Source organism: Erythrolamprus reginae, chromosome 1, assembly GCF_031021105.1.
Source record: "Erythrolamprus reginae isolate rEryReg1 chromosome 1, rEryReg1.hap1, whole genome shotgun sequence".
In the NCBI taxonomy this organism is placed as follows: domain Eukaryota; kingdom Metazoa; phylum Chordata; class Lepidosauria; order Squamata; family Dipsadidae; genus Erythrolamprus; species Erythrolamprus reginae.
Genome location: NC_091950.1, coordinates 122,548,900 through 122,575,807, shown reverse-complemented (window position 1 = coordinate 122,575,807; position 26,908 = coordinate 122,548,900). Strand labels below are relative to the sequence as shown.

At 39.2% G+C, this 26,908-nt stretch overlaps 1 protein-coding gene across 6 annotated transcripts in view; it reads right to left on the bottom strand.

The window, feature by feature from the left end:
• Positions 1-26,908, bottom strand: part of DENND2B (DENN domain containing 2B) — a 189,750-nt gene that overhangs the window by 24,389 nt on the left and 138,453 nt on the right. For all 6 annotated transcript variants that reach the window (XM_070763630.1, XM_070763631.1, XM_070763634.1 and 3 more), the window contains 6 exons: positions 26,062-26,106; positions 19,778-19,962; positions 19,140-19,249; positions 17,882-17,951; positions 8,412-8,489; positions 3,100-3,240 (listed from right to left, as the gene is read on the bottom strand). In XM_070763630.1, coding sequence (XP_070619731.1) covers positions 3,100-3,240; positions 8,412-8,489; positions 17,882-17,951; positions 19,140-19,249; positions 19,778-19,962; positions 26,062-26,106 — 629 coding nt within the window. The remainder of the gene's footprint in view (positions 1-3,099; positions 3,241-8,411; positions 8,490-17,881; positions 17,952-19,139; positions 19,250-19,777; positions 19,963-26,061; positions 26,107-26,908) is intronic.

Below are 26,908 nucleotides of genomic sequence, written 5' to 3'. Positions count from 1 at the left end.
ACCTCAGTATACAAAAGCATACATACAGTCATATTATGCACAGAAACTACATAGGCAAGGGGAAAGTGTCTCAGTTCCCCCAAGCTTGACGACAGAGATAGGTTTTGAGGAGTTTGCGAAAGGCAAGGAAGGTGGGGGCAGTCCTAATCTCCGGGGGGAGCTGGTTCCAGAAGGTCGGAGCCGCCACAGAGAAGGCTCTTCCTCTGGGTCCCACCAGACGGCATTGTTTAGTCGACAGGACCCGGAGAAAACCAACTCTGTGGGACCTAACCAGTCGCTGGGATTCGTGCGGCAGAAGGCGGTCTCGCAGATAACCTGGTCCGGAATTGTGACCGGAAACTGATTGGCAACCAATGCAGACTGTGGAGTATTGGAGTAACATGGGCATATTTAGGGAAGCCCACGATTGCTCTCGCAGCTGCATTCTGCACGATCTGAAGTTTCCGAACACTCTTCAAATGTAGCCCCATGTAGAGAGCGTTACAGTAGTACATATGTGTGTGCGTGTGTGTTTTCATAGATTTTCATGGGTACAGGTATGTAGGTCTTGGCATATTCGGGTTTCTTTCCGTGTAAGTTTCAGAGATTCCTGGTGGCATTTCGACGAGGTCCCACTCCTCATCTTCAGGCTGGTGCGTTCACCCAAGCACAAAGCCAAAAGCACCAGCCTGAAGATGACGAGTGGGACCTCATCGAAACGTCACCAGGAATCTCTAAAACCCGAATATGCCAAGACACACACATATACATAACACACACACGCATAAGCATCAGTATAGGATTGGGTCCCTAATGGATCACACAGAACATGAACCAATAATGTGATGACTGCATCAGCAGAAGAATGTCAACATTTTAAAGAAATGTCATAATTCCTATTTATGAAATTACTGGAATTACTGACTAAACTATATTGGTCAGACCACATTGAATATTGCAGTCTAGGCACTATGTTTTTACATAGGACACTGACCAACCGGAACATGGAACTTTGTATACATACATACACTTGGGAGAAAAAGAACCATAACAATTGAAGACATTCTATATGTTCAGCTTACAGATGAGAAGAATGTGGGAGACATGATACCTTCTTTTAGTATCTAAAGGACTGATGGTACAGAGTCTTTTAGTGTTGTTCAAAGGACGGGAAACAATGTCTTCAGATTGCAAGGAAAGTGATATCAGTTTGACATTAAAAAATTATAATGGATAAAGCTGTTCAACAATGGAGCCAGCTGCCTTAGGAGATAGTGGATTCCCATTTGTTCAAGGTGTTCAGATTAAGGCTAAATTATAATATGTTTGAGGAAGCTAACAGATTCCTGTACTGGGAATATGTCAGGCAAAATTACCTCCAAGACTCTTACATCCTATCATTCTACATTTCTGATTTTTTTTCTATCTAAAATATTATCAGCTTAAACTCGATGGCAGGTATTAGCTGATGCAGTTGATGAGTATATAGAGAACGAAGCAAGGGTTCATTCTATCATTCATCTAATATGATACATACAAAATCTAACTGATAAAAAAAATAAAAAACAGGAAGCAGCAGGTGAAGCTAAGTAGAATCACATCAGATACCTGTACAATTAACGCAGGGTCTCCCAAAGCTGTGTGATCTCTCCACTTCTCTCTATATACCAATGACTGCATGTCTAATGATCCAATTGTTAAACTGCTGAAATTTCCAGATGACACAGCCTCAATTCAATTCAATTTATTAGACTTGTATGCCAGCCCTCAAGACAATGATGAATCCGCATACACAAAGGAGGTTGAACAACTAACCTTGTGATGTGACCTAAACAATCTGGAATTTAATACACTCTATATTGTAGAAATGGTGGTAGACTTTAGGAAAAGCCTGCCCACACTTCCACCTCTTATAGTTCTAGACAACACTACTCTTATAGTTCTAGTATCGACAGCAGAGACCTTCAAATTTCTAGGTTTGATCATATTGCAAGATCTAAAATGGATACCTAACATGAAAAACGTCATCAAAAAAGCACAACAAAGAATGTTCTTTCTGCACCAACTCAGAAAGCTCAAATTTCCTGAGGAGATGCTGATACAGTTCTGAAGAGGAATTATTAAGTCTGTCATCTGCACCTCTATAACTGTCTGGTTTGGTCCGGCAACCCAACAAGACCGACACAGACTTCAGAGGACAATCAGAACTGCAGAAAAAACAATCGCTACCAATCTGCCTTCCATTGAGGACCTGTATACTGCATGGATCAAAAAGAGGGCTATGAAAATATTTACAGAAATCTCACATCCTGGACACAAACTGCTTCAACTCCTATCCTCAAAACGAGCCTACACTACTATTAAACTTCTCATCATTCCCATCATGCATTTCCTCCCACAAATGACTGTATGACTGTAACTTTGTTGCTTGTAACTTTACAATTTATATTGATTGGTTCCTAATATGATTTGATTGTTTATTTGTCCCTGGACTATCATTAAGTATTGTACCTTATGATTCTCGATGAATGTATCTTTTCTTTTATGTACACTGAGAGCATATGCACTAAGACAAATTCCTTGTGTGTCCAATCACATTTGGCCAATAAAATTCTATTCTATTCTATTCTATTCCAGTCGCTTTTGCATGATTAGCTTTGTTTCTATCAAAAAATTTATATCTCTCTAGATTCAGTGGCTTTGCAAAGTTTTAGTGACCAAATAGAGGAAACACTGTTAGTTCTTTAAGATGAACTTTTCTGTGATTATGTATTGCTCCTGATATAACAGCTAGGGATTAGTCATATGAGAAAACCCTGAGATTGACTGTTAGCTTGCCAACCTTCTGACAAACCCTATCAATATTTTGATTTTAATATCAAGAAAGCTTGAAGTATATAGCAGCTAGTTAAATACAGATGCAAATTCATAAAATAAAGACATCTATGCATTGTATACTGGTGAATAAAAATCTTCATAAATGGGAACTATTGAAGAACAGTCGCAAGGCATGCAATCCCTATAGTTGTGGTAGCTCTTAATAATCCACTTTCATTCTTCTTAGTTATACCCTTTTGTAGAATGAATGTTTGCTAGGGCTTTATTTCACAATGTATTTACCTCATTTCCAGCTCCAGGCAGGAAGGTTTTGACTTTGATTGTCTTTCCAGGTGCAGGGAAAGGTGATTCCATCAAACTTCTCATAAATGGATAAACCAGAGCAGCAGAAATCCCCCTCCTTCTTTCAACTTCATCCAGGATCTGATTCATTACAATCAAATCAGAAGCAAAAAAAAAAGTAAAACAGTAGCAAATATTTGTGTACTATATAAAGGGAATGAGAACTCTCTTTTTATTTCCATTTAGGATTCTATTCCCTTGGGGCAATTTATACAAAGCTGTCTGCTACGTTTAAAATTAAAAATGAATAGTACTGGAATCAAGAGGGAGCAAGGTTTTTCCTCCTCTATCTGCAATCATCTTTCTCTTTATGCACCTTAGTATTGCTTGTCCTCTCTCTGACATCTCATTCTCTTTTCACACAGCCTGACTACATAGGAGAGAGTCCTAGGAGTGCAAATCCTAGGGCAGTGCTTACTTCAGTCTAATTGACAATTCTGAATGTCACACTGTTCTGGCACTTTGAATTATTCCACAAAAAGAGCTGCTCTCCTTTGTTTATAAGAAAGGCATTCCCAATGACACAAATCTGGAAAAGATATTTCTAGCACTCAAAATAATCATACTATCATGAATCAATATACAGTGGTACCTCTACTTAAAATGCCTCTACTTAAGAACTTTTCTAGATAAGAACCAGGGTGGTGAAGATTTTTTTGCCTCTTCTTAAGAACCATTTTCTACTTAAGAACCTGAGCCTGGAAAAATTTCCCAGGAAATTTGAGAGCGGCATGAAGGCCCAGCCAGTTTCCTGCCATCTCAGGCTTTTCTGGGCTGCCAGAGGAGCCTTTCGAAGGCTTTGGCAGTCCAGAGCGAAGAATGCATTTTCCTTTCTCTGGATGTTTGGAGAGGGAATAAACCTCTCCCAGCTCCCAGAGAAAAGAAATGCTACCTTCGCTCTGGGCAGCGACTGTCCTCCTCCTCTTCTTCCTCTTTCTGCTCCCACTCAAATTCCGAGCTTTTATTTCTTTACAAATGGGTCTGCACACATTATTTGCTTTTACATTGATTCCTGTGGAAAAAATTGCTTCTACTTACAAACTTTTCTATTTAAAAACCTGGTCACGGAAAGAATTAAGTTCTTAAGTAGAGGTACCACTGTAAATATACATATATAATAGCATTTTTAATGGATGGACAATTCATAAATCATATGATTAAATAGCTCGTGTTGCCAGTAGGAGTGGAATGAATCTATTCAAAACACAGAAAATGCTAGTTTATTTTAAACTTGTCAATTCAAGTCTCACCACATTGCTACAGTACTGATAGCAGCATGATCAATATGGGTTCTTTACAAACTACACACCTAAAATGAACCATTGTCCTTTCACTCTGCTTTTTAAATCATTTTATTTTATTTTAATGGATATGTAAAAGCACAACCAAAAAAATTAAATTAAGTTAATGAAATTAGAAAATGAAATGCAGTGGGAGAGAAAATTTGAGAAATGTATGGATAATGAATAAATATGATAGTTAATTGATGTTATTGTAAGAGTTTAGGAATTTGGTCAATTAATAATATTGTTTATATATTAAGAAGAAAGTAAGATAAGTGAAAAAATATGTAAATATGTATATTATGGCTGAAATTGAATAGAGGGATGATATAAAATGAACTATGTATATGGAAAGATATGCAAGATTGATCCAGACAACACTCTGTTCATAAAATATGTATGTTTGGGGGGTAGGGGGTGGAGGAACAAAATATTAGTAATAAAAATTGATCTAAAATAGAAAAAGATTGACTTAGCCTTTCATCCTTCTGAGATCAGTAAAATGAGGACCCAGATTGTTGGGAGCTGATTCTGTCAACTGCTTAGAGAGGGCTGTAAAGCACTGTGAAGTGGTATATAAGGCTAAATGCTATTGCTATATTCTGATTAAATTAAGGGAAGTTGTATTGGAAGAAGATGGGCATATTTTTAAAACTAGAGAAAGAAACATTAATAACCTGCACTATGTTGATGTCTCTAATAGTTGAAAATGTAAAGGATCTACAAGGTATGCTAGTAAAAGCCAAGGAGCATAGTGAAAAACAGGATTAAAATTAAATATGTCAAAATATTTAAAAACCAGCCTTAAAATTGACAATGCAATAATGGATACCTTCAGTATTTTAGGATCAGCCAACATCATAGGAAGAAGCAGTCAAGAAATACAGTGGTCCCTCGATCATCGCGAGGGTTCCGTTCCAGGACCCCAAGCGATGATCGATTTTTCGCGAAGTAGCGGTGCGGAAGTAAAAACACAATCTGCGCATGCGCAGATGGTGTTTTTACTTCCTCCACCGCCCGCCCTTCGCCCGCCCACCCCGTTGCTCGCGCCTGGGGTTTCCCCGCGCGCGTGCCGCCCGCCCGCCCGCCCACGCTGTTGCTGGGGCAGCTTCCCAGCTGGGGAGCGGAGCTGGGGTTTCCCCAAGCGCGCGCGCGTTGCTGGGGCCGCTTCCCAGCTGGGGAGCGGAGCTGGGGTTTCCCCAAGCGCGCGCACACCGCCCGCCCGCCCACGCTGTTGCTGGGGCCGCTTCCCAGCTGGGGAGCGGAGCTGGGGTGTCCCCGCGCTTGCCGCCCGCCCGCCCACGCCGTTGCTCGCGCTGCCGCTGGGGTCTTACCGGGGCAAGAGGGGGAAGACCCAGGGAAGCCGCCCAGCTTCCCAGCTGGGGAACTCCACCATCTACGCATGCGTGGCCATAGAAAAAAGGCACGCATGCGCAGATGGTGGAGTTTACTTCCGGGTTGAAAACTCGCGAAATAGCCCTTTCGCGATGCTCGAGGACGCGAAACTCGAGGGTTCACTGTATGCCATATTTATTTTTATTTTTATTTTTATTTATTTTATTTTAAATTTATTTATTTATTTATTTATTCATTCATTCGTTCATTCATTCATTCATTCATTCATTTATTTATTTATTTATTGGATTTGTATGCCGCCCCTCTCCGCAGACTCGGGGCGGCTAACAACAGTAAATATAGTAATACTTGAGAGAGCAATTATGAAACCTTCAAAGTATATTCAAATGTATTCTATGCTATCATGTGACTATAGTGTATCTATAAAGATTAGAACAGTTCAAGCAATTATATTTCTTGTGACAATCTAGGGAAGCAATGTCGGACTCTGAGGAAACAGGTTAGCAAGGTGGATAGACTCAGTAACAATAGCAATGAGTAAACTGTCCTCGGAGCAATGAGTAAACGTCCTTAGAGAGGGGCGGCATACAAATCCAATAAATAAATGCATTAAATAAATAAATAAAATCATGTTATGGCTAGATCATCATGGAGAAAAATATATCTTTGTGTTTGACTGGCTGGTACATAATCGATACTTTAAATGCCATAAGTATCCATTCTACCCACGTCCATAAGTATACAACAAAATAAAATAGACACTGCATCAGCTAGAACACAGTATCAAAGAAAATGAGTGAGAAACTGTGTTTAGGATAGGTCTCCCATATTTTCAACATAGAGATACCCTATATACTTTTAGACAATCCCAGCAGCAGATAAATTGAATCCAATTTGGGAGGAGGAAGTGATAGAAAACCACTTGCCTAGGAAGTTGCATCTGTAATTTTATTTTTGGCCATAATAACTGGGAATTATGATAATTGAATCTCAATATAAATGGAGAAGTCCAGATAGGGAAAGGTTGGCCTTCATTACAGAAAATCTTGAGATTCTTCATGTGTCCTATCCTTCCCAAGAGCTTTCACCAAAATTTCCAACCAAAGAAGTGCTCCTGTGGGAGCTGAATTGGTTGCAGATTTGCTTCTGGGTGCAATTCAAGATGCTGGTTGTCACTTTCAAAGCCCTTCATGGCTTGGGAACAGGTTATCTGAGGGACCATTTCTTGCTGGTCACATCTACCCAATCCATCAGAGCAGGTAGACAGAGAATGCTGTGAGTCCCATCCTCAAGGGAGATATTCCTATCGGGATTCAGAAGAAGGGCCTTCTCTATGGTGGCTCCCTCTCTCTGGAATATCATTCCCTCATAAATTAGAACAGCTCCCACTCTATAAAGCCCTTCATGGCATTGGACCAGAATACCTTCAGGACCACCTTCTGCCGCATAAATCCCAGCGACTAATTAGGTCCCACAGAGTTGGCCTTCTCCGGGTCCCATCAACGAAACAATGTCATCTGGCGGGACCCAGGGGAAGAGCCTTCTCTGTGGTGGCCCCGACCCTCTGGAATCAACTCCCCCCCCCGGAGATCAGGACTGCCCCCACCCTCCTTGCCTTTTGCAAACTCTTAAAAACCCACCTCTGCCGCCAGGCATGGGGAAATTGATTCCCCCTGGCCGTTCCGTTTTATGTATGGTTTGTTTGGGGTGTATGAGTGCTTTTAATTAAGGGTTTTTAATCATTGGATTTGTACTGTGCTTTGCTGTTGTGAGCCACTCCGAGTCTTCAGAGAAGGGCGGCATACAAATCTAATAAATAATAAAATAATAATAATTCTCTTTCGGAAGAGGTTTAAGACCTGGTTCTGCCAGCAGGCCTAGGGAACCCAGAGTGGGATGGAGCCCATTAAATGGCTTGTGTGATCAGCTGTCGTTGGGGCGGCAGGTGGGGATGGAATTATTACATTAATTTGTTTGATTTTTTTATTAATTTTACTATTTTTAAATGTGGTTTTTATATTCTGTAAGCTGCCTTGAGTTGCTATAGGTGAATAGGCGGCAATATACATTTAATTAATTAATTAATAAACTATAGGTCAAATATATCCACAAAGCATCAGATTAACTGAGTTTTCATAGTTTTATTTCAACATACAATCAAACCAGAGGAGAAGTTACTACAAACTGTAAGACTTGGTAAATTCCAAATCAGTTTGTGGACATTTGTTTCTCCTGGTAGATTATTTCAGGCAGTATAGAATGTAAGGATTAAGTATGTAGTGTGTCTACAACCATGTCCTGGGAAAAAGAATTCTATTCAAGTATTGAATCTTCTAGTAATAAATAGATAATGGATTAGCATGATGCTTTTCAGAACTGTATCCAGAACTGCAACTCAACCAAAGTAACTTTAGGAAACAAAAAAGCATAAAGACATGTATTTCAGACACAGAAATAATAAAGCATTCATTTATAAGACCACATAAATGATTAAAATATGCAGCAGAATCATTCCAAGTTACTGTTATCACCCATCAAGGAAAGAATGCTCCTTCTTGAATAAAAGTTTTCTGCCAGCAGCTAAATAAAGACAATACTGAAAGACCTGCTTACCTTGGAAAATAAGTCAAAGCAACCCAGGCGGCTGATGACACAATATACTTCAGGCAGGCGTGGTCCTTTTCCACTTGGCTGCCAATTTGGAAAAAAAGAGAGAGATTTGAATCACCCTTTAAGTCATTTTGAAATAGGATTATGCTTTTTGTATAATTTTTCTGCCATTCTTCCTCAAAGTAGTCACAGTGTTTTCCTGATGATGGGAAACCAATTATCTCTTCTTTTCCTATGACAATTGCTGTACAATGATGACACTCCAGCATTCTTCCAAGTTAAACCAGGTGCAATTACAACTTCTGCAAGTTGGAACCTAGTTTCATTTTTCCCTGGCACATGAAGTGAAAACCATCCAGACCACTCATGAGGAGGATCGGAAAAGAGGGATCAAAAGTATTCTCATTTTGTGGTCCGATATACTGTGATGGAGTTTGCTGCTATGAACTTTATTAATTAACATGCATGCCGAATCCACAATATATCAGAATCCACAGCAGAGTTCTTGCACCAATGAATGCAATCTGGAAAAAAAATTATATTTCAAAGAACTGTTTCTAGGAAACATGGCATGATCTAAAAAAGTTGACTTTATTTTCCTTCTCCTATCCACTTTATTTTCCTTCTCCTGTCTGAGGCAAAATATTTTGGCTCAGGTTCAACAACAATCAACAATTAATCCCTGATGGGATACTTCTGTGTTCTTTATTCTTTCCATTTTCAATTAAATTCAAAGCTATGGTGAACTTAAACAAGAATCCTCTTTGTTAACCCAACTTTAAGGCCTGTTCAAAAAGTTTTCATTATTGGTGAATACTCTTGATGATCAAATTATTTTGCTTTTTGCGTATCGCTCAGATAAATGTTTAAAAATGAAGATGTTGAGAATGTCAACAGGTGTTTGAGCTGCTACAGTAAAAATCATAAAAGCTCTATGTTACTAAGTGAACACAGATGAATCTATTTCTGGATCAGGACCTACTGCTTAGTAGACGTCATATTTCTGAAAAAATAGAATCTTTCTTTGTCCATATTAGGTATAAAAAGGCCCTCCAAACGCATCAAGTGATTATATCCAGCATGGGGGATTTGGGTTAAAATCATTGTGTCAAATCTGCAGGAATGTTGAAAGCATGCCAGGCGTCCTGGACAGCTACCAGCTAAGAGCTATCTTACTGAGTGCCAGTAAAAACACTGCATTCCTGGTCCTATATAATAGCAGGAACAATAATGGTTACAGTTTAATCAAAGGCTGTGGCCCCATGAAATATTAGGGGTTTTTTTCTCCATTTAAAAAAAATATATATATAATATCATTTTTCTTAAGAATGTTTACTTCTCAAATGTCCCTTCTTTCGTGTCCCATATTTTAGTTAACTTCCTTTCATCAATAACATTGATTCACATTATGTTTACAAATCAAATGGAGCACACTAGAGTGGAAAAGCTTTTCACTGGCTGAAACTTTTACTTCTGTTAACTCTATTGGTGATGGATGGGAAGAGCCATTTGATAGTTTCAATTCCTTCTATGATACTGGGAGAGGAATAAAATATCACTTCAAGTTCACTATTTCTCAGATAAGTTTGTTTTCCCAAAACGCAGCCTTTTTTTCGTATTTAAGCAGAGCAGCTGGTTGGAATATAATAAAGTTAATGTGAGTTATTTGAGTTCTGTAGTTACAGGAAACCTGCATGCTGTGATCTTGATTAGTATGCTGAGACAAAGGAGACCTTTCTACCAAGGTTCATCGCTGGATATCAGGAGGTGGCCACCTTTCTGTGAAGCTTTATTGATCCAGCATAGTAGGATTCAAGCAATGAGCCACATGGCAACAGAAATGACCTGAATCTGAGGGCAGATTCATGCAGCTCTTCTCTATGTGGCTAAATTCATTGGTTCTGCCCAGATGTTTTCATAGGAGTTCCTTTGTCAAATGAATCATCTGGATTACTTCCTATTGTATAACATGCAGTTCTGTGCCTCCCAGCTACCCCTACTAAAGTGAGTTAGGTTGAAGCATGTCGAACAGCCTGTGTGGTCATGGGCCATCCAAATTATCCACTTCCCACATTGTGCAAAACACAATGAGATCTTGTTGTTCTTCTTACATGATCAACAATGCCTAGAACAGCTGTAAAGGATAAGCTTTGGATTTCCTGTAAAATGAAATTAATGTAGAAACGTAGAAACATAGAAGACTGATGGCAGAAAAAGACCTCGTGGTCCATCTAGTCTGCCCTTATACTATTTCCTGTATTTTATCTTACAATGGATCTATGTTTATCCTAGGCATGTTTAAATTCGGTTACTGTGGATTTACCAACCACGTCTGCTGGAAGTTTGTTCCAAGGATCTACTACTCTTTCAGTAAAATAGTATTTTCTCATGTTGCCTTTGATCTTTCCCCCAACTAACTTCAGATTGTGTCCCCTTGTTCTTGTGTTCACTTTCCTATTAAAAACACTTCCCTCCTGAACCCTATTTAACCCTTTAACATATTTAAATGTTTCGATCATGTCCCCCCTTTTCCTTCTGTCTTCCAGACTATACAGGTTGAGTTCATTAAGTATTTCCTGATACATTTTATGCTTAAGACCTTCCACCATTCTTGTAGCCCGTCTTTGGACCCGTTCAATTTTGTCAATATCTTTTTGTAGGTGAGGTCTCCAGAACTGAACACAGTACTCCAAATGTGGTCTCAGCAGTGCTCTATATAAGGGGATCACAATCTCCCTCTTCCTGCTTGTTATACCTCTAGCTATGCAGCCAAGCATCCTACTTGCTTTTCCTACCGCCCGACCACACTGCTCACCCATTTTGAGACTGTCAAAAATCACTCCCCCTAAATCCTTAAACATGGGTAAGTACTGTATAGTTAGCCATTTCTCCATAGAAGGTATCATACAATACAACCAATAAGAAATGTTGTTGCAATTAATTTATTAGCAAAGCTAATTCGGCATACTTAAAGTAAGTATATAGCTTAGTAAGATTAAGAATGTTGTGTGCTTAAATGGAAAATTCATTTTTCTAAATTTTACTTTTAAAATTAGTTTCAACCTAATATAAATCATTTTCTGAAACTATAGTTTTACAATACTGCCACCAAATATTTAAACATGATCCAATCTATTTGTTACATTTCTAACAATTTTGCAATGATTGTCATTGTTACCCATTTTAGCAATGAGAAGTTGTATGATATACCAACAATAAAACCTCTTATCCAATCCTCTCTAATATTTGGAATGCATTTAGTATTCTTCTTTGAATATTCCTTCCCATTTCATCGCTATTACTACATTCATTAATCATGCAATCTTTGACTTATTTTGGATTTGGAGCCATATTTCACCAATAATTTATAAACCCAGCCTAGCAAATGTTTCAAATTACATACTACATGGTGTATTAATTCTGTCCAGACTCTCACTATTCCCACTTGTTTTTGTAGTTCTTTTTGTCTTATGCTATTAATTTAAATATATCTAAATCAACCTTATGACCTTCTAAAATAAAATCTGTAGAGACAGAGATCATGTAGAGATTGTGTGCAGCAAACTGCCTACCTCAAGCATGCCTCAAATACCTACATGATCTCACCCAGTTCACATCATCAGGATGAGGTAGGACACTATCCCTGACTGGTACATGATCTCATCCAGGTTGTATCAACAGGATGTTCTTAAGGATTGACAAGTAGAATTCACCAATAAAATGCTGTTGCTCTTTGTTACCTTTTGTTGCTTGAAAAACTTCTGCCGCACGAATCCCAGCGACCAGTTAGGTCCTACAGAGTTGGCCTTCTCCGGGTCCCGTCAACTAAACAATGTCATTTGGCGGGACCCAGGGGAAGAGCCTTCTCTATGGTGGCCCCGGCCCTCTGGAACCAACTCCCCCCAGAGATTAGAATAGTGCCCACCCTTCTTGCCTTTCGTAAGCTTCTTAAAACCCACCTCTGTCGTCAGGCATGGGGGAACTAAGATACTCTTTCCCCCTAGGCTTCTACAATTTATGTATGGTATGTTTGTATGTATGATTGGTTTTAAAATAAGGGTTTTTAGCTGTTTTAGTATTGGATTGTCGCATGTTGTTTTTACCACTGTTGTTAGCCATCCCGAGTCTACGGGGAGGGGTGGCATACAAATCCAATCAATCAATCAATAAATCAATAAATAAATCAATAAATAAAAAAAACTGTATAAAAACAAACACTGTGAAGGCAGTCAGACATCTTGGCATCCTGGTCTCTAACTCCATAAAAATCTTTATCTTATTAATACTTACAATTTGCAATCTAAATGAGTTATTATATTTTTACTGATTTTTTTTTTAAGTAACTGAATATATATATATTTTTTAAAGTAGGTGTGATGGAGGAATCTGGACTTACTATACTTTCCCCCCCTGTTTTCTCTGTTCAATAGATTACTTATTATATGAACTTTTATACTGTATACTGTTTATTTCTTCCTGTATCAATGGGCAATCATAGGTAAGAATCCCATATAGTATTTCACTTAAAGAAGCAGGTTCTTACCTTGTTTAATAATTCTGCCTTGTTTAAAAAATGGAAAGGCATAAAGTGAAAAAGTGGAAAGGCATAAAAATAACCCATTAAAGAGTCTTTGTGCTAAGTGAAACCAGCAATTGTTCATTAATTGAGTAGAAGCTTCTCAATGCTGGACTGTATGAGTCAGCAGTGCATCAGGGGAACTCTATACAATCTTTATGACCAACTTTACATAATAGTAAATACACACAAAAAACCCGGACCTGGGTGGCAGCGAGCGCCGAGGCCACGTTCTGGTAGCGCTGGGAAATGGTGGCCCATCGCAGGGCACAACGTTATATCTGGACTCTTCCCTGGCCTTCATCCTTTTTCCTCTGCTGACTAGAAGTCTGGTTCCTCCACCATAGAGTGCCCTCCAAGTGTGGAGTCCTTTTTTCTCTACCTGTCCTAATTGAAAGCCCTATCAATGGTAGAGCCGACCAGCAAAAGGGAGCCGTAACAAAGAGATGAAGGAGCTACATGCAGCTCCAGAGCCACAGTTTGCTGACCCCTAGTATAGGTGTTGAAATATATAACAAGCAAAGCAAGAACAAACTTCCAGGGATTGCAAATAATTGTTACTCTCTAGATTCAAGATACCAGGAACTCCTATTAAGATTTAATTAATTAGAACTACGGATTCAACAATACAAACAAATGTACTTGTATATACCTAAAAACCCCAAGAAGTAAAGTAGCCATCCAGAAATCAAAGTTGAATTTGTCAAGAAAATGGCAGTCATCAGAACTGTTAAGGAGTGTATAGAACCCTTGAGTTATCAAGGACATGCACAGAGGAAAACATGGGATTCCAGCAGATATCCACCAGATATGAGTAATTATTCAGTCATACAAAAACAGATACATTAAAGCATATAAAATAGTGTTTACTTTAGAAATAGTATAGTCAAGTTAAACAGTCCGATTATTCATATTCAAACCTGTCAATACCTCTCAATACAATAATAATATTACAAGCCTCTTTTTGTCTTAAATATCAGACATACATTACAGCAGGGGTCCCCAAACTTTTTACACAGGGGGCCAGTTCACTGTCTTTCAGACTGTTGGAGGGCCGGACTATTAAAAAAAACCTATGAACAAATCCCTATGCACACTGCACATACCTTATTTAAAGTAAAAAACAAAATGGGAACAAATATAATATTTAAAATAAAGAAGAAGTATTAAGTAATTAATAATTAAGTAATAAAGTAATTTATACTTCTTTATTAACAAGTAAATTTAAACTTAAATCAACAAACTCCATTTCTCCTTCCTTCCCTCCCTCCTTCCTCTCCACTTCTCTCTTCCTTTTTTCTCATTTGTTTCATTTTCCTCTCCCTCGTTCTTTCCCTCCATCATTTTCTCATTTTTTTCTCTCTCTCTCTCTCCATCTCTCCCTCTTCCTTTCTCTCTCCATCTCTCCCTCTTTCTCTTTCTTTTTTTTCTCTGTCCCTCTCTCTTTCTTTCTCTCTCCTCTCTTTCTCTCACTCACTCTCTTTCTAACTTTCTCTCTCTCCCCCTCTCTCTATTTCTCCCTTTCTATCTCTCCTCTTCATTTCTCTCTCCCTCTCTATTTCTCTCTCTTATTATATCGATCGGTAAAATCTCGTGTGCTGCTGTGGGCCGGTTAAAAGACCTCAGCGGGCCGCATCCGGCCCGCGGGCCTTAGTTTGGGGACCACTGCATTACAGTTTACAAATGCATTGAACTACCATGGAACATACAGAGCTTACTACAGTACATCAGTCAGCAGAAAAAACAGAGAGAGAGAATCATGCTTTCTTGCTTCCTCTTATGGCAATTTGCAACACTACTTCTTAAAGCTATAGTGCTTCAATACATATAAACATTAATTGTTAACTTGTTCATATATTGCAAACCCAATTGTTTTGTACATAGTACTAACAAGAACCAGCCAAAAACAATTAGTTACTGTATATAAAGGAAATAAAGCATTTAGTTATTAAATGAGACCATGCTGCATATAATTAATACTTGCGAGAATCTGACAACTGTATTTGTCTAATTTTATTTTTTCGGAAATGAAAATATTAAGTAAAAATTAGACTGGAAGCAGAACCTGACAGTGCCAGACGTTACTCAACATAAACTGCCAACATTATTTTGTATCCCTCTAAGTTATGAACCTATTACAAACTTAGATCACATTGCACAGATCAGAAAGCTTATTGTGAATGTGTACTGTCAGAATGAAGAATAAATACAAGAATAAATACAAGGCTAAATAAAGATAAATAAATAGAAATCTCGGTATAGTAGCAGCAGTTATCTGCAATTCCACATGCTCTCGGTGTCTGAGAGGTCCTCCGTTTAGCCAGATAAATGTCAACCTAGTAAACATCCAGAATACACTGTGAATTGCTCCACCAGTGTAAAGTATCAATCACTGCTGCTGCAACTATACTATTCTAAGGAGAACCACCAAAGAGAGCACTGTATCATCATCATGTGAGGATATACTTTCTCATTTCTGTAATGTTTTCTCTGGAAATACTTTATTCTGGGTTATATCTACCAAAGAGAAAGTGAAACTAGATGTGGAGTAAATTAAAAATAAACATTAGAAGATAGCCCTGCTTAAAACAAAAAACTAAAATTACTCTAGAACACTGAGTGCAAAAGTGTAGCACATGAAATGAACAACACTCTACAACTTGGAAAATTAAATTATCTTATTTGTATTTATTTTTAATTACAGCATTTATTATTAACAGCAATTATATGCTATCTTAGCCTCAGGACACTATCAATAATAATAATAAATATTCAAATACTGTACAACTCTTTTGCCAAGAAAGCTGGGTTTCTCCTTAAGATTATAAATAAGACTTGCTGTGTACAATAACATACAATATCTTTTGGTTACCTGGTTCTTTATAGAATAATAGAATTGAAAGCAGCTCAGAAATATTTTTCCTATTTTAGGTTCAGTACAAGATCTACAATGCAAAATGCCAGTTCAACATTCATAACAAATAGTTATGATGTCTCTGCTTAAGTGCGTGAAGAGGAGATCCCATTGGTTTCTCCTCTTATGAATAGATCATTTCTCTACTCGTGGAATCTGATTGAAATCTTCTCTCCTGAGATAGCTACACTTATCCTAGTAGACAATCTCCTTGTTTAGCAACTTCAATCTTTAAAGCAAAAACAAAATAGGGGGGAGGGAGGGAGATGTGAAGAACATTGGTAGCTGCCATTCCATTTAGATAAATTTATCTCCTATAGCTATGCCTGCATTATCTCGTTTGGCGGGCCCCAGGGGAAGAGCCTTCTCTGTGGCGGCCCCGGCCCTCTGGAACCAACTCCCCCCGGAGATTAGAATTGCCCCCACCCTCCCTGTCTTTCGTAAACTACTCAAGACTCATTTATACCGCCAGGCATGGGGGAGTTGAGATATTCCTTCCCCCTAGGCCATTACAAGTTATGCATGGTATGTCTGTGTGTATGTTTGGTTTTATAATAAGGGTTTTTAGTTGTTTTATTATTGGATTGTCACATGCTGTTTTTATCATTGTTGTTAGCCGCCCCGAGTCTACGGAGAGAGGTGGCATACAAATCCAATTAATAATATTTATTATTATTATTATTATTATTATTATTATTATTATTATTATTATTATTACTCTCACTCTGGGGTATGTTGCGGTCTGGAGCTGTGATTAGAATGCAGTATTGCAGGCTGTACCCATGGCTCAAGGTTGACCCATCCTTCCAAGGTCGGTAAGGGGAAGTCCCAGATTGTGGGGGGCAGTATCCTGACATTTGTAAACCACTTAGACAGGGCTGTAAAGAACAGTGAAGCAGTATATCAGTCTAAATGTTGTTGCTATTGCTATGAAATTTTATTCTAAGAACACATTTTGTTCAGAAAATGTTTTTTTTTTCAATTGCCATGCTATTTGAGAAAGTCACTAAACAAAGTAGTCACTAAACAAGAACAGCTGCATATTCTGGAAGGACTGGGAATAACATCTTCTGCATGCCATATAAAACTAACTACCGTAACTCCATGAGCTGTATTAATTGCCAATTGGTTTCCAGATCCAATTCAAACCTTTATAAAGCCCCTTCATGGCACGGGACTGAGGATTATCTGAGGGACCATCTCTCCCAGTTTAATCAGCGCGCCGCACAAGATCTGGCAGGGTAGGCACTTTGCAGGTGCCATCAACCAGAGACCTTCACCATGTGCCTTTTCCATCTCAGTGCTTAACTTATGGAACGTTCTTCTCCCCAAAAGCAGACTAGCTCCATTGCTTTTCACATTCTGAAAAGCCCTCAGGACTTGGTTATGTTGTCTTGCCTGCAACTGTAGAAGACAACACTAGAGGTCAACTCCAGACAGATCACACTAGTGGCCATCAAGTGCAGCAGTGGCATATACCAAACTATTAACTGTGCCTGCTGAAGTTCTGCATAGATTTGAACCCCCTCAGCCAGGTAACCACCTCCTCTACATGGATGACATCAAGATCTATGTCAGGTGGATCATTCTTTGCGTACAACTTCCATACAATTTAGCGTCATCCATGAAGACCAGGTTCCGTTGGTAGTTCTACTCTTGAACTTGTATCCATATCCAGTCCTTATGCTTATCTGACCGAGGGGGGTTCAAACCTATGTAGAACAGCAGCAAGGACAGTGTATCACCTTGGCATACGCCACAGCCATATTTGTTGACTACTTGTGTGAGCCGTCTTGAGTTGACTTCTAGTGTTGTCTTCCAGTCCAACTGAGTTATTAAGGAAGGTTCTTAAGTGTCCTGTTGTGTTAGAAAGAGATTAATAAATAAATAAACTAACACAAAACCTTGCCCTTTTTTTTCTTTTTGAAACCATTGCCAGGATTCCAGAATTTAGCACTTTTTAAATAGATTGATAATACTCACCAGTAACCTCCTGCAGTAGCCGAACCTTCTGCTGCCATCTTCTCCAGTCAGCATGAAAGAGAATGTTTCACTGCAACAAAAAATAGTACGTGTTGTAATCTATTACAGAACATAGGGCCCAAAATAATACCTCTGCTTTTTATTTCAACTAATCATATTTTTCTTCACATTCAGATATTGTCAGATATGATCTAATCTAATCCAGAGGTCTGCAAACTTGGCAACTTTAAGACTTGTGGATTTCAACTCCCAGAATTCTCCAGCCAGCATATATATTTCTGTTTCTGTTTATTTATATTTTATTAGATTTGTATGCCGCCCCTCTCCAAAGACTCGGGGCGGCTCACAGCATAGCAGTAATACAATACATTACAAATCTAATAATAAAAAATTATAGTTATATGGAGTTATAGTTATTTATATTATTATTTAATTATTTATTTATGCATGCTGGTTGGAGAATTTTGGGAGCTGAAGTCCACAAGTCTTAAAGTTGCCAAGTTTGAAGACCTCTGGTCTAATCAGATAAATCTTGGAGAGGGTGTGGCCAAGCACCGTAGTGACATGAAGTTCCTCGCACTCCGCAGGGGATTCCCCAAATCCCTGTCACCTTGGAACTGCCCTGGAGGGGTGGTAATAGATAATAATTTAATTGCTGCACAATCCTAAATGGTGATCTCTATAAAGCCATGATGGCCAACTTATGGCACGCATGCCACAGGTGGTACAGATCCATATCTGAGGGCACGCAAGGCATTTCCATATGTCAGCTCCAGCACACATATGGGCATTGGACAGTTGACTTTTGGCATTCCAGAGGGTGGGGGGAAGGACACTGCATTATGGGTGTGGGTGTGCGCGTTCATGCCAGCGAGCGCAGGAGTGTCCTTTTGGCACCTGAGCAAAGAGAGGTTTGCCATCACTGCTATATAGCATAAACTACTTTTTAAAAAATCTAAATGGAAAAGAAACTCAAGAGTTCCAATTAATTCCAAATGAAATAATTAACAGTTGCATTAAATGTATGACTTTCAAAATCTTTTTGTTCAAATATTTAGGCTTTGAAGCAAACGTAAGAATAATTTGAAAGCTGGAAAAGTTTCATAATTTTCTTCCTAACTTTTCAATTATGTGAGAACTGGATGAGGAGGAAAAATATAACAGAAATTATAGGGAGATACTATTAGATCATTGTGCATTGTGCAAGCTTGGTTACTTTGTAAAAAGCTAGTACTGTAGTGATAGGAAAGCAGTTCACCTGTTATATTCAGATACTGGATTCCAATCCTTGGCATCTGGAAAACAAAACTGAGGAATGGCTTTGAGTCGCTCTTCAGCTTCCCGAACTTGTTTTGTGGGTCTTTCTAGCTGTGATTGAACAAATCAATATCAGCAGTATTTAGCACAGACTCAAATTATTTTTTTGAAAACAACACTTCAGAATTCAGCAGCATGGTATTACTTGCATCATTCTCTCTTCCTGTACAGATAGCTACACTCATTCTTTCTTTAAGCCAATGGTTCAGGCTTAATAATGCCACAAAACAAAGAGAGGTGGTAGAACCAAACTTTTCAACTGTCTTCTTTTTTGCGGAAGATTCCAATAATAGAAACATGCTATATTTAATACCTTGTTGTTCATCTAAATAAAACAACCCCCCTGTCCCTCTCTCCCCCACACACAGTGAGAGACAGAGAGAGAGAGAGAGAGACACAGAGAGAGGCAGAGAGAGAGACACAGAGAGAGAGACAGAGAGAGACAAGGAGAGAGAAAGAGAGAAAAGAGAAGTGTTCTAAATATCACAGTAGAAACAGACTTAACAAGAAATGAAGTAAACAGATCTCATGACAATAATAAAGGAAATACTCATAATTAAAAGGAATTCTTACTTTTACCTTTGGAAACTGATATGTGACTTCAGGAAGATATGTATTTTTGGAGGGCTTCTTCTTAAGAGAAACCACCACAAAATACTCAAACAGTTCACGTTCCTGCCATTCAATTAACTCCAATTCCAGAGTTCGATAACTAGGAGCCCTCTTTAGCATTGACTGGATGTGGACAAGCCGCTGAGTATGAGCTAGAATTTCCCAAAAACAAGAAGCATTAGCTGGTGGTTGTGTGAATCATCTGAAAGTGTGAGCATTTTCCATATTTTAGAAGTCCTTGAAAAAAACCCATACAGCATCAAAACCAGGCATTGTAAGATTGTAAACTTCTAATGTTATTATGTATGTTAAAATCCTCTTTATTCTATGTGGCCCAGGCAAGACAAAAAGTTGGACAACCACAAAATAATTGAACACCTTCAATCAACTACACAGCATCATATATTATATAATAGATGTCATGCCTAACATTTCCCAAACAATTTCTTAATTATAAATATAAATCAAATAACTTTATAACTAATAAATAATCCATTCTATATTTTAGTGGTATTTTACTAAATACTAATAATTTATAGATTACTAATTATGAAATCATTTCCAGATTTTTGCATGCACTAACCTTCTATGTTTATGCAGAAGATACATTAATTATTAAACAAGACATATGTATGGTACGCTTGTGTTGTATGTTTTTTAAATAATGGGTTTTTAGATATTTTTAAAATATTAGATTTGTTCTTTGTATATTGTTTTATTATTGTTGTGAGCCGCCCCAAGTCTGCGGAGAGGGGCGGCAAACAAACAAACAAACAAACAAACAAACAGTTATTATTTATTATTATTATTTATTAGATTTGTATGCCGCCCCTCTCCGTAGACTCGGGGCGGCTCACAACAATAACAAGAACAATGTAAGAACAAATCTAATAATTTAAAAAATGCTAAAAACCCCATTATTAAAAGCAAAAATACACACAAACACACCATGTATAAACTGTATAGGCCCAGGGGAGATGTCTCAGTTCCCCCATGCCTGACGGCAGAGATGGGTCTTAAGAACTTTACGAAAGGCAAGGAGGGTGGGGGCAGTTCTAATCTCCGGGGGGAGCTGGTTCCAGAGGGTCGGGGCCGCCACAGAGAAGGCTCTTCTTTATTTTATTTTATTTATTTTATTTTATCTTCTTTATTTTTATTTTTAAAACAGAACTATAGGAATTGAGAGGTAGTTTGGAGTAGTGATTAAGGCACCAGGCTAGAAAGTGGAAGGCTATGAATTCAAGTCCCTCCTTAGCCATAAAAAGATGGCTGGTTGACTCTGGGCCCATCACTCCCACTCAGCCAAACCCTCCCCACAGGATTGTTATTGTAGAAAAAATAAAAGGAAGAAGGTGTGCTGGATATCTTCACTAACTTGAGTTATTTGTAAAAATAGTAAAGGTGGAATATAAAAAAACCCAAATAAATTGATCGATGGAACTTAGAGATCACTTTCCACTAAACAAAACAAATGGTAGTTAAGACTATCTCAGGGAGACAACACATTATGGAAATGTTGAAATTTTAAAATCATTTTCCAGCTGGTTAGAAAAACAAATGGGAATGAAGAAGAGAGTATCTCTCCAAGGCAATATAAGTCACATGTCAGGATTTATTAACTGCAGATCAGACAACGTAGAAGCCAGTATGTCAGTTTTATAGGATAGTTTTGATGGTTCAGTGATTTTATAGAATATCTGCCCTCTCTATATGGCAGCAAGATCCAAAATGTAAACAAGCAAGATATTACTTTTGCGGACAATTAGTAACAAACATACATATTACTATCTTAATAATATCACTCCAGAAAATTAGTCGCAACACATTGCAGTTTTCCCATCTGTTTCTGCCATACCTCAAGTTACACATACCCCAGGGATCTGCATCAATCTTAGGCCAGAACATTTATTTGAAATAGAAGGAAATCTGACATTAGTTGGGAAAACAACTCCATAAAAATATATTTACTGGCCAGATGAGAGAGTGTTAGATAAATCTGACTGCTGGTCAACAATGGCATCAAAAGCAGATATAGGAAACGAAAAGTGATTGTGCCCAGTTATTTCATTTGTTTTCGCTTGTTAAAATGAAAACAACATTAAAAATGTTTTCATTTTAAAAAAAGAATTTTAAAAATGGACGGCATCTCAGTCAATTTTTTTAAAATAAATCCTTCAGTTTGGGGAACTTTCTGCATGCTGAGAAACTACACAAAGACAGACTGAAAAGCACATGCTCATAGCTGAGAAGAATTTAGTCCAACTCTTAGTTGAATTTAGCGATCAATTTGATTTTATCTTAGATCAGGAAGAAGCCATATAGAGCTTTTAATCAGTCCCCAAAGGCCAACCTTCCCACTGTTTCTTGCCAGTGGCAAAACAATACTATATTTATTTATTTATTTATTTATTTAATTTATTAGATTTGTATGCCGCCCCTTTCCGTAGACCCGGGGCGGCTCAAAACATAATAAAACAATTCATAACAAATCTAATAATTTACAATTTAAAAATTTAAAGTAGTTAAGAAAACCCCATTTTTAAACAGACATACCTACAAACATACCATACATAAATTATATAGGCCCGGGGGAGATATCTCAATTCCCCCATGCCTGACGACAAAGGTGGGTTTTGAGGAGTTTACGAAAGGCAGGGAGAGTAGGGGCAGTTCTACTCTCTGGGGGGAGCTGGTTCCAGAGAGTCGGGGCCACCACAGAGAAGGCTCTTCCCCTGGGGCCCACCAACCGACATTGTTTAGTTGATGGGACCCGGAGAAGGCCGACTCTGTGGGACCTAATCGGTCGCTGGGATTCGTGCAGCAGAAGGCGGTCTCGGAGATATTCTAGTCCAGTGCCATGAAGGGCTTTATAGGTCATAACCAACACTTTGAATGATATTTAATGCAACTGTATAATTTCCTGTAATGATATTTATTCAGAGGAGAGGAGTAATCCTAAAATCTAAAGGGACTGAAATGTGGGCTCCTGCCAATTCTTGTGATGTCAATGTATCACCATTATGGACCCCTGCAGATCAAAGGGCAAAAATAATGAAGTAATTTCATGAAGAAATAATTTCCTGCTTTAGGGAGGTTTCTTTCCTTCCATTATATAACAGGGGAATAACATTACTGGCAAACTTCATAAGTTTACTATAATGATTACTAATACAGGATTGTAACTCTTGAATATATCCCAGAGGGTTACAGAATATGTGCATGGAACCGCTAGAGTGAAGGGATATTTATTTCATTTACAGGGTCCTTTCATTTGGCATCATTTTCAAAATGTTTTGTGCATTTAAGAAAACTTTGTGCCACTAATTTCCGATTGCCCATGTTATTAGTTACATAATCTAAAATTTAATATTAAAATGAGAACATAATTTAAATGCAAACATCAAGTGTCATAATTAGAATAATATAACTCAATACTGAAGCTGTTATCCCTTTGAGATTTTGTAATTTTAGGACCGAGGGGCAGCATTAGCTGTTTTAAAGCTGGACAAAATTCAGAATTTTCTGCAGAATACAGCAATTAGCCACTGAACAGCAGGTGAGATCAGGCCCCATATAGATCTCTTTACAAACATTTCCTAATTCAAATATATCTATTTCCCACTCCACTCTTTCAAATAAAAATATTTTATGTATCTATGGTATATGAAGCTCTGAATTCTATGTGCAAGATGAATGGATTACTATCCTTTACAAAATATGTTCTACCCTTAAAACTGAGTTTTTGCTTTCTTGAAGTATTTTGCCTTTTTTGATCTAGAATTCAAAGGTATTTGATTATCATCTTTTGAAATAATAGCAGGACAAGGTGAATTAAATGCTATATGCAGTTATATTTCAAAATAGCTGAAGGAGGTGTAAATGATTGTTTCCAATTACACAAACCACATACAAGAGTCCATTTCTTTTATTCCATTGCTTCTTCTAGTCAAACTAGTTCTGGTTACTTTTTAATATTCTAAAAGGAAAAATAATTCGATCTACTATACGAAGTACAGTGGTACCTCAAGATACGAACCCCTCGTCTTACGAACAACTCGTGATACGAACCCGGGGTTCAGAAAATTTTTGCCTCTTCTTACGAACTTTTTTCGAGTTACGAACCGGCGTTCGGGAGGCTGCTGGGAAGCCCCCCGGCTGTTTTAAAAGGTGACAGCCGGGCGGCGGGGCTTCCCAGCAGCCTCCCGAACGCCGGTTCGTAACTCGAAAAAAGTTCGTAAGAAGAGGCAAAATTTTTCTGAACCCCGGGTTCGGTTCGGGAGGTTGCTGGGAAGCCCCCCAGCCCGGCTGTCACCTTTTAAAACAGCCGCGCGTCTTCCCAGCAGTCTCCGAACGCCGAACGCAGAAGTTCGGGTTTGGCGTTCGACTTCGGGAAGCTGCTGGGAAGCCGCGTGGCTGTTTTAAAAGGTCACAGACGGGCTGGGGGACTTCCCAGCAACCTCCCGAACCCCGAACTTTTGCCAAACTTCCAGGTTTGGGGTTCGGGGGGGTGCTGGGAAGCTCCCCAGCCCGGCTGTGACATTTTAAAACAGCCGCGCGGCTTCCCAGCTGTCTCCCGAAGCCGAACGCGGAAGTTCGGGTTTGGCGTTCGGCTTTGGGAAGCTGCTGGGAAGCCGCGCGGCTGTTTTAAAAGGTCACAGCCAGGCTGGGGGGCTTCCCAGCAACCTCCCGAACGCCGGTTCATAACTCGAAAAAAGTTCGTAAGAAGAGGCAAAATTTTTCTGAACCCCGGGTTCGGTTCGGGAGGTTGCTGGGAAGCCCCCCAGCCGGGCTGTCACCTTTTTAAACAGCCGCGCGTCTTCCCAACAGTCTCCGAACGCCGAACACGGAAGTTCGGGTTTGGCGTTCGGCTTCGGGAAGCTGCTGGGAAGCCACGCGGCTGTTTTAAAAGGTCTCAGCTGGGCTGGGGGGCTTCCCAGCAACCTCCCGAACCCCGAACTTTTGTCAAACTTCCGGGTTTGGGGTTCGGGGGGGTGCTGGGAAGCCCCCCAGCCAGGCTGTGACCTTTTAAAACAGCCGCGCGGCTTCCCAGCTGTCTCCCGAAGCCGAACGCGGAAGTTTGGGTTTGGCGTTCGGCTTCGGGAGACAGCTGGGAAGCCGCGCGGCTGTTTTAAAAGGTGACAGCCGGGCTGGGGGGCTTCCCAGCAACCCCCCCAGCCCAGCTGTGACCTTTTAAAACAGCCACGCGGCTTCCCAGCCATCTCCCGAAGCCGAACGCCAAACCCAAACTTCTGCGTTCGGCGTTTGGAGGCTGCTGGGAAGCCCCGCCGCCCGGCTGTCACTTTTTAAAACAGCCTGGCGGCTTCTCGGCAGCCTCCCGAACGCCGAACCCGGAAGTTTGGGTTTGTCGTTCGGCGTTGGGGAGGTCGCTGAGAAGCCCCCAGGCTGTTTTAAAAGGTGACAGCCGGGCGGCAGCGGTTTTTTTGCGGGTTTTTTTTTTTGGGTTGCACGGATTAATTGACTTTACATTGTTTCCTATGGGAAACAATGTTTCGGCTTACGAACCTTTCGTCTTACGAACCTCCCCCTGGAACCAATTAGGTTCGTAAGACGAGATATGACTGTATGTTGTGTATGGTATGCACAACAGTCATCCTTCTCCTAAGATATCATGAGTTCTCTAAGGGGGAAAAAACTAATCTTGTTCCCAAACCAATTTCATTGGGTGATAAAGCAACAATATCGCCAAAAAAGCTTCTAGAGTTGTTAACCTGATCCTACGCAGCTTCTGCTCAGGCAATCTCACACTACTCACAAGAGCCTACAAAACTTTTGCCAGACCCATCCTAGACTACTGCTCAAGAGCACACAACAGATTCAAACTTAATACGAACCGCTCCAAACTTGACTGTAAAAAATATGATTTCAACAATTGAGTTATTGAGTTATCAAAGTGTGGAACTCATTACTCAATTGTGTCAACCCCTAACCCCCAACATTTCTCCCTCAGACTCTCCACGATTGACCTCTCCAGGTTCCTAAGAGGCCAGTAAGGGGCGTACATAAGTGCACTGGTGTGCCTTTCGTCCCCTGTCCAATTGTCTTTCCTTTCTCTCACTTATCATATCTATTTTCTTTCTTTCATATATCCTCTCCTCTAAGTTCACTGTACCCTTATATATATTACTACATGTCTATTTTTCTTCCTATGTATTTGTGTATTGGACAAATGAATAAATAAAATAAAGAAAGAAAATAATGTAATTAGGAAAAACAATTGATGAATTTCTCACCTTTAAATCTATCATCTGAATCACTTTCACTCTCACTGTTTTCATCTGAAAAAGACAGGATTTTACTATTAACAAAGATGCAATGAACATGTGCCAAAATTTTCTTTGTAAAAAATGGTTCATGATTTGCAAGTGTTTTTATTTTTTAAAGATAGCTTCAGCATGCCTATGCTGCTTTAGGAAACATTCAGAAAACTGTTTTGATGTTTCTCATCCAAATTATTTCGGCATTAAAAGAAGTTGTGCAACATTTTAAAGAGGAACCGCTTAAAGGTTTAAATTGGCTGAGTAATACCAAGTAATGATATGAAAAATGCCAGTTTGAACAAAACAGTTTGATTCATTCAAAAAATGAATCACAGTAGCCAAACTGTGATTCATTCCCAGCAAGGAGTTTTCAAGAAGTTCAAGGAAGAGGTGTATACTCTAGATCAGTGTTTCCCAACCTTAGCAACTTGAAGATATCTGGACTTCAATTCCCAGAATTCCCCAGCCAGCATTCGCTGGCTGGGGAATTCTGGGAGTTGAAGTCCAAATATCTTCAAGCTGCCAAGGTTGGGAAACACTGCTCTAGATAAATGCTCTTAGATAAGCAAACTATAACACCCACACCAACAGTTGCTATAAGGAACAGCACTACATCAGCACTACCACATAGGCCTCTCTTCATCAGGAGCAGGATTCAAGCTTCAACCTAAACTAAAGTTACAGTCACATACCTTGGGAATAAAGTTCATTTGGAGTTTCTGACAGTTCTTCTACATCGGCACATATATACATAGGCGGAATTCAAACAAATGACATAGGCAGAATTTAACAGACATTAAGAACATTTCTTTGGAAACAG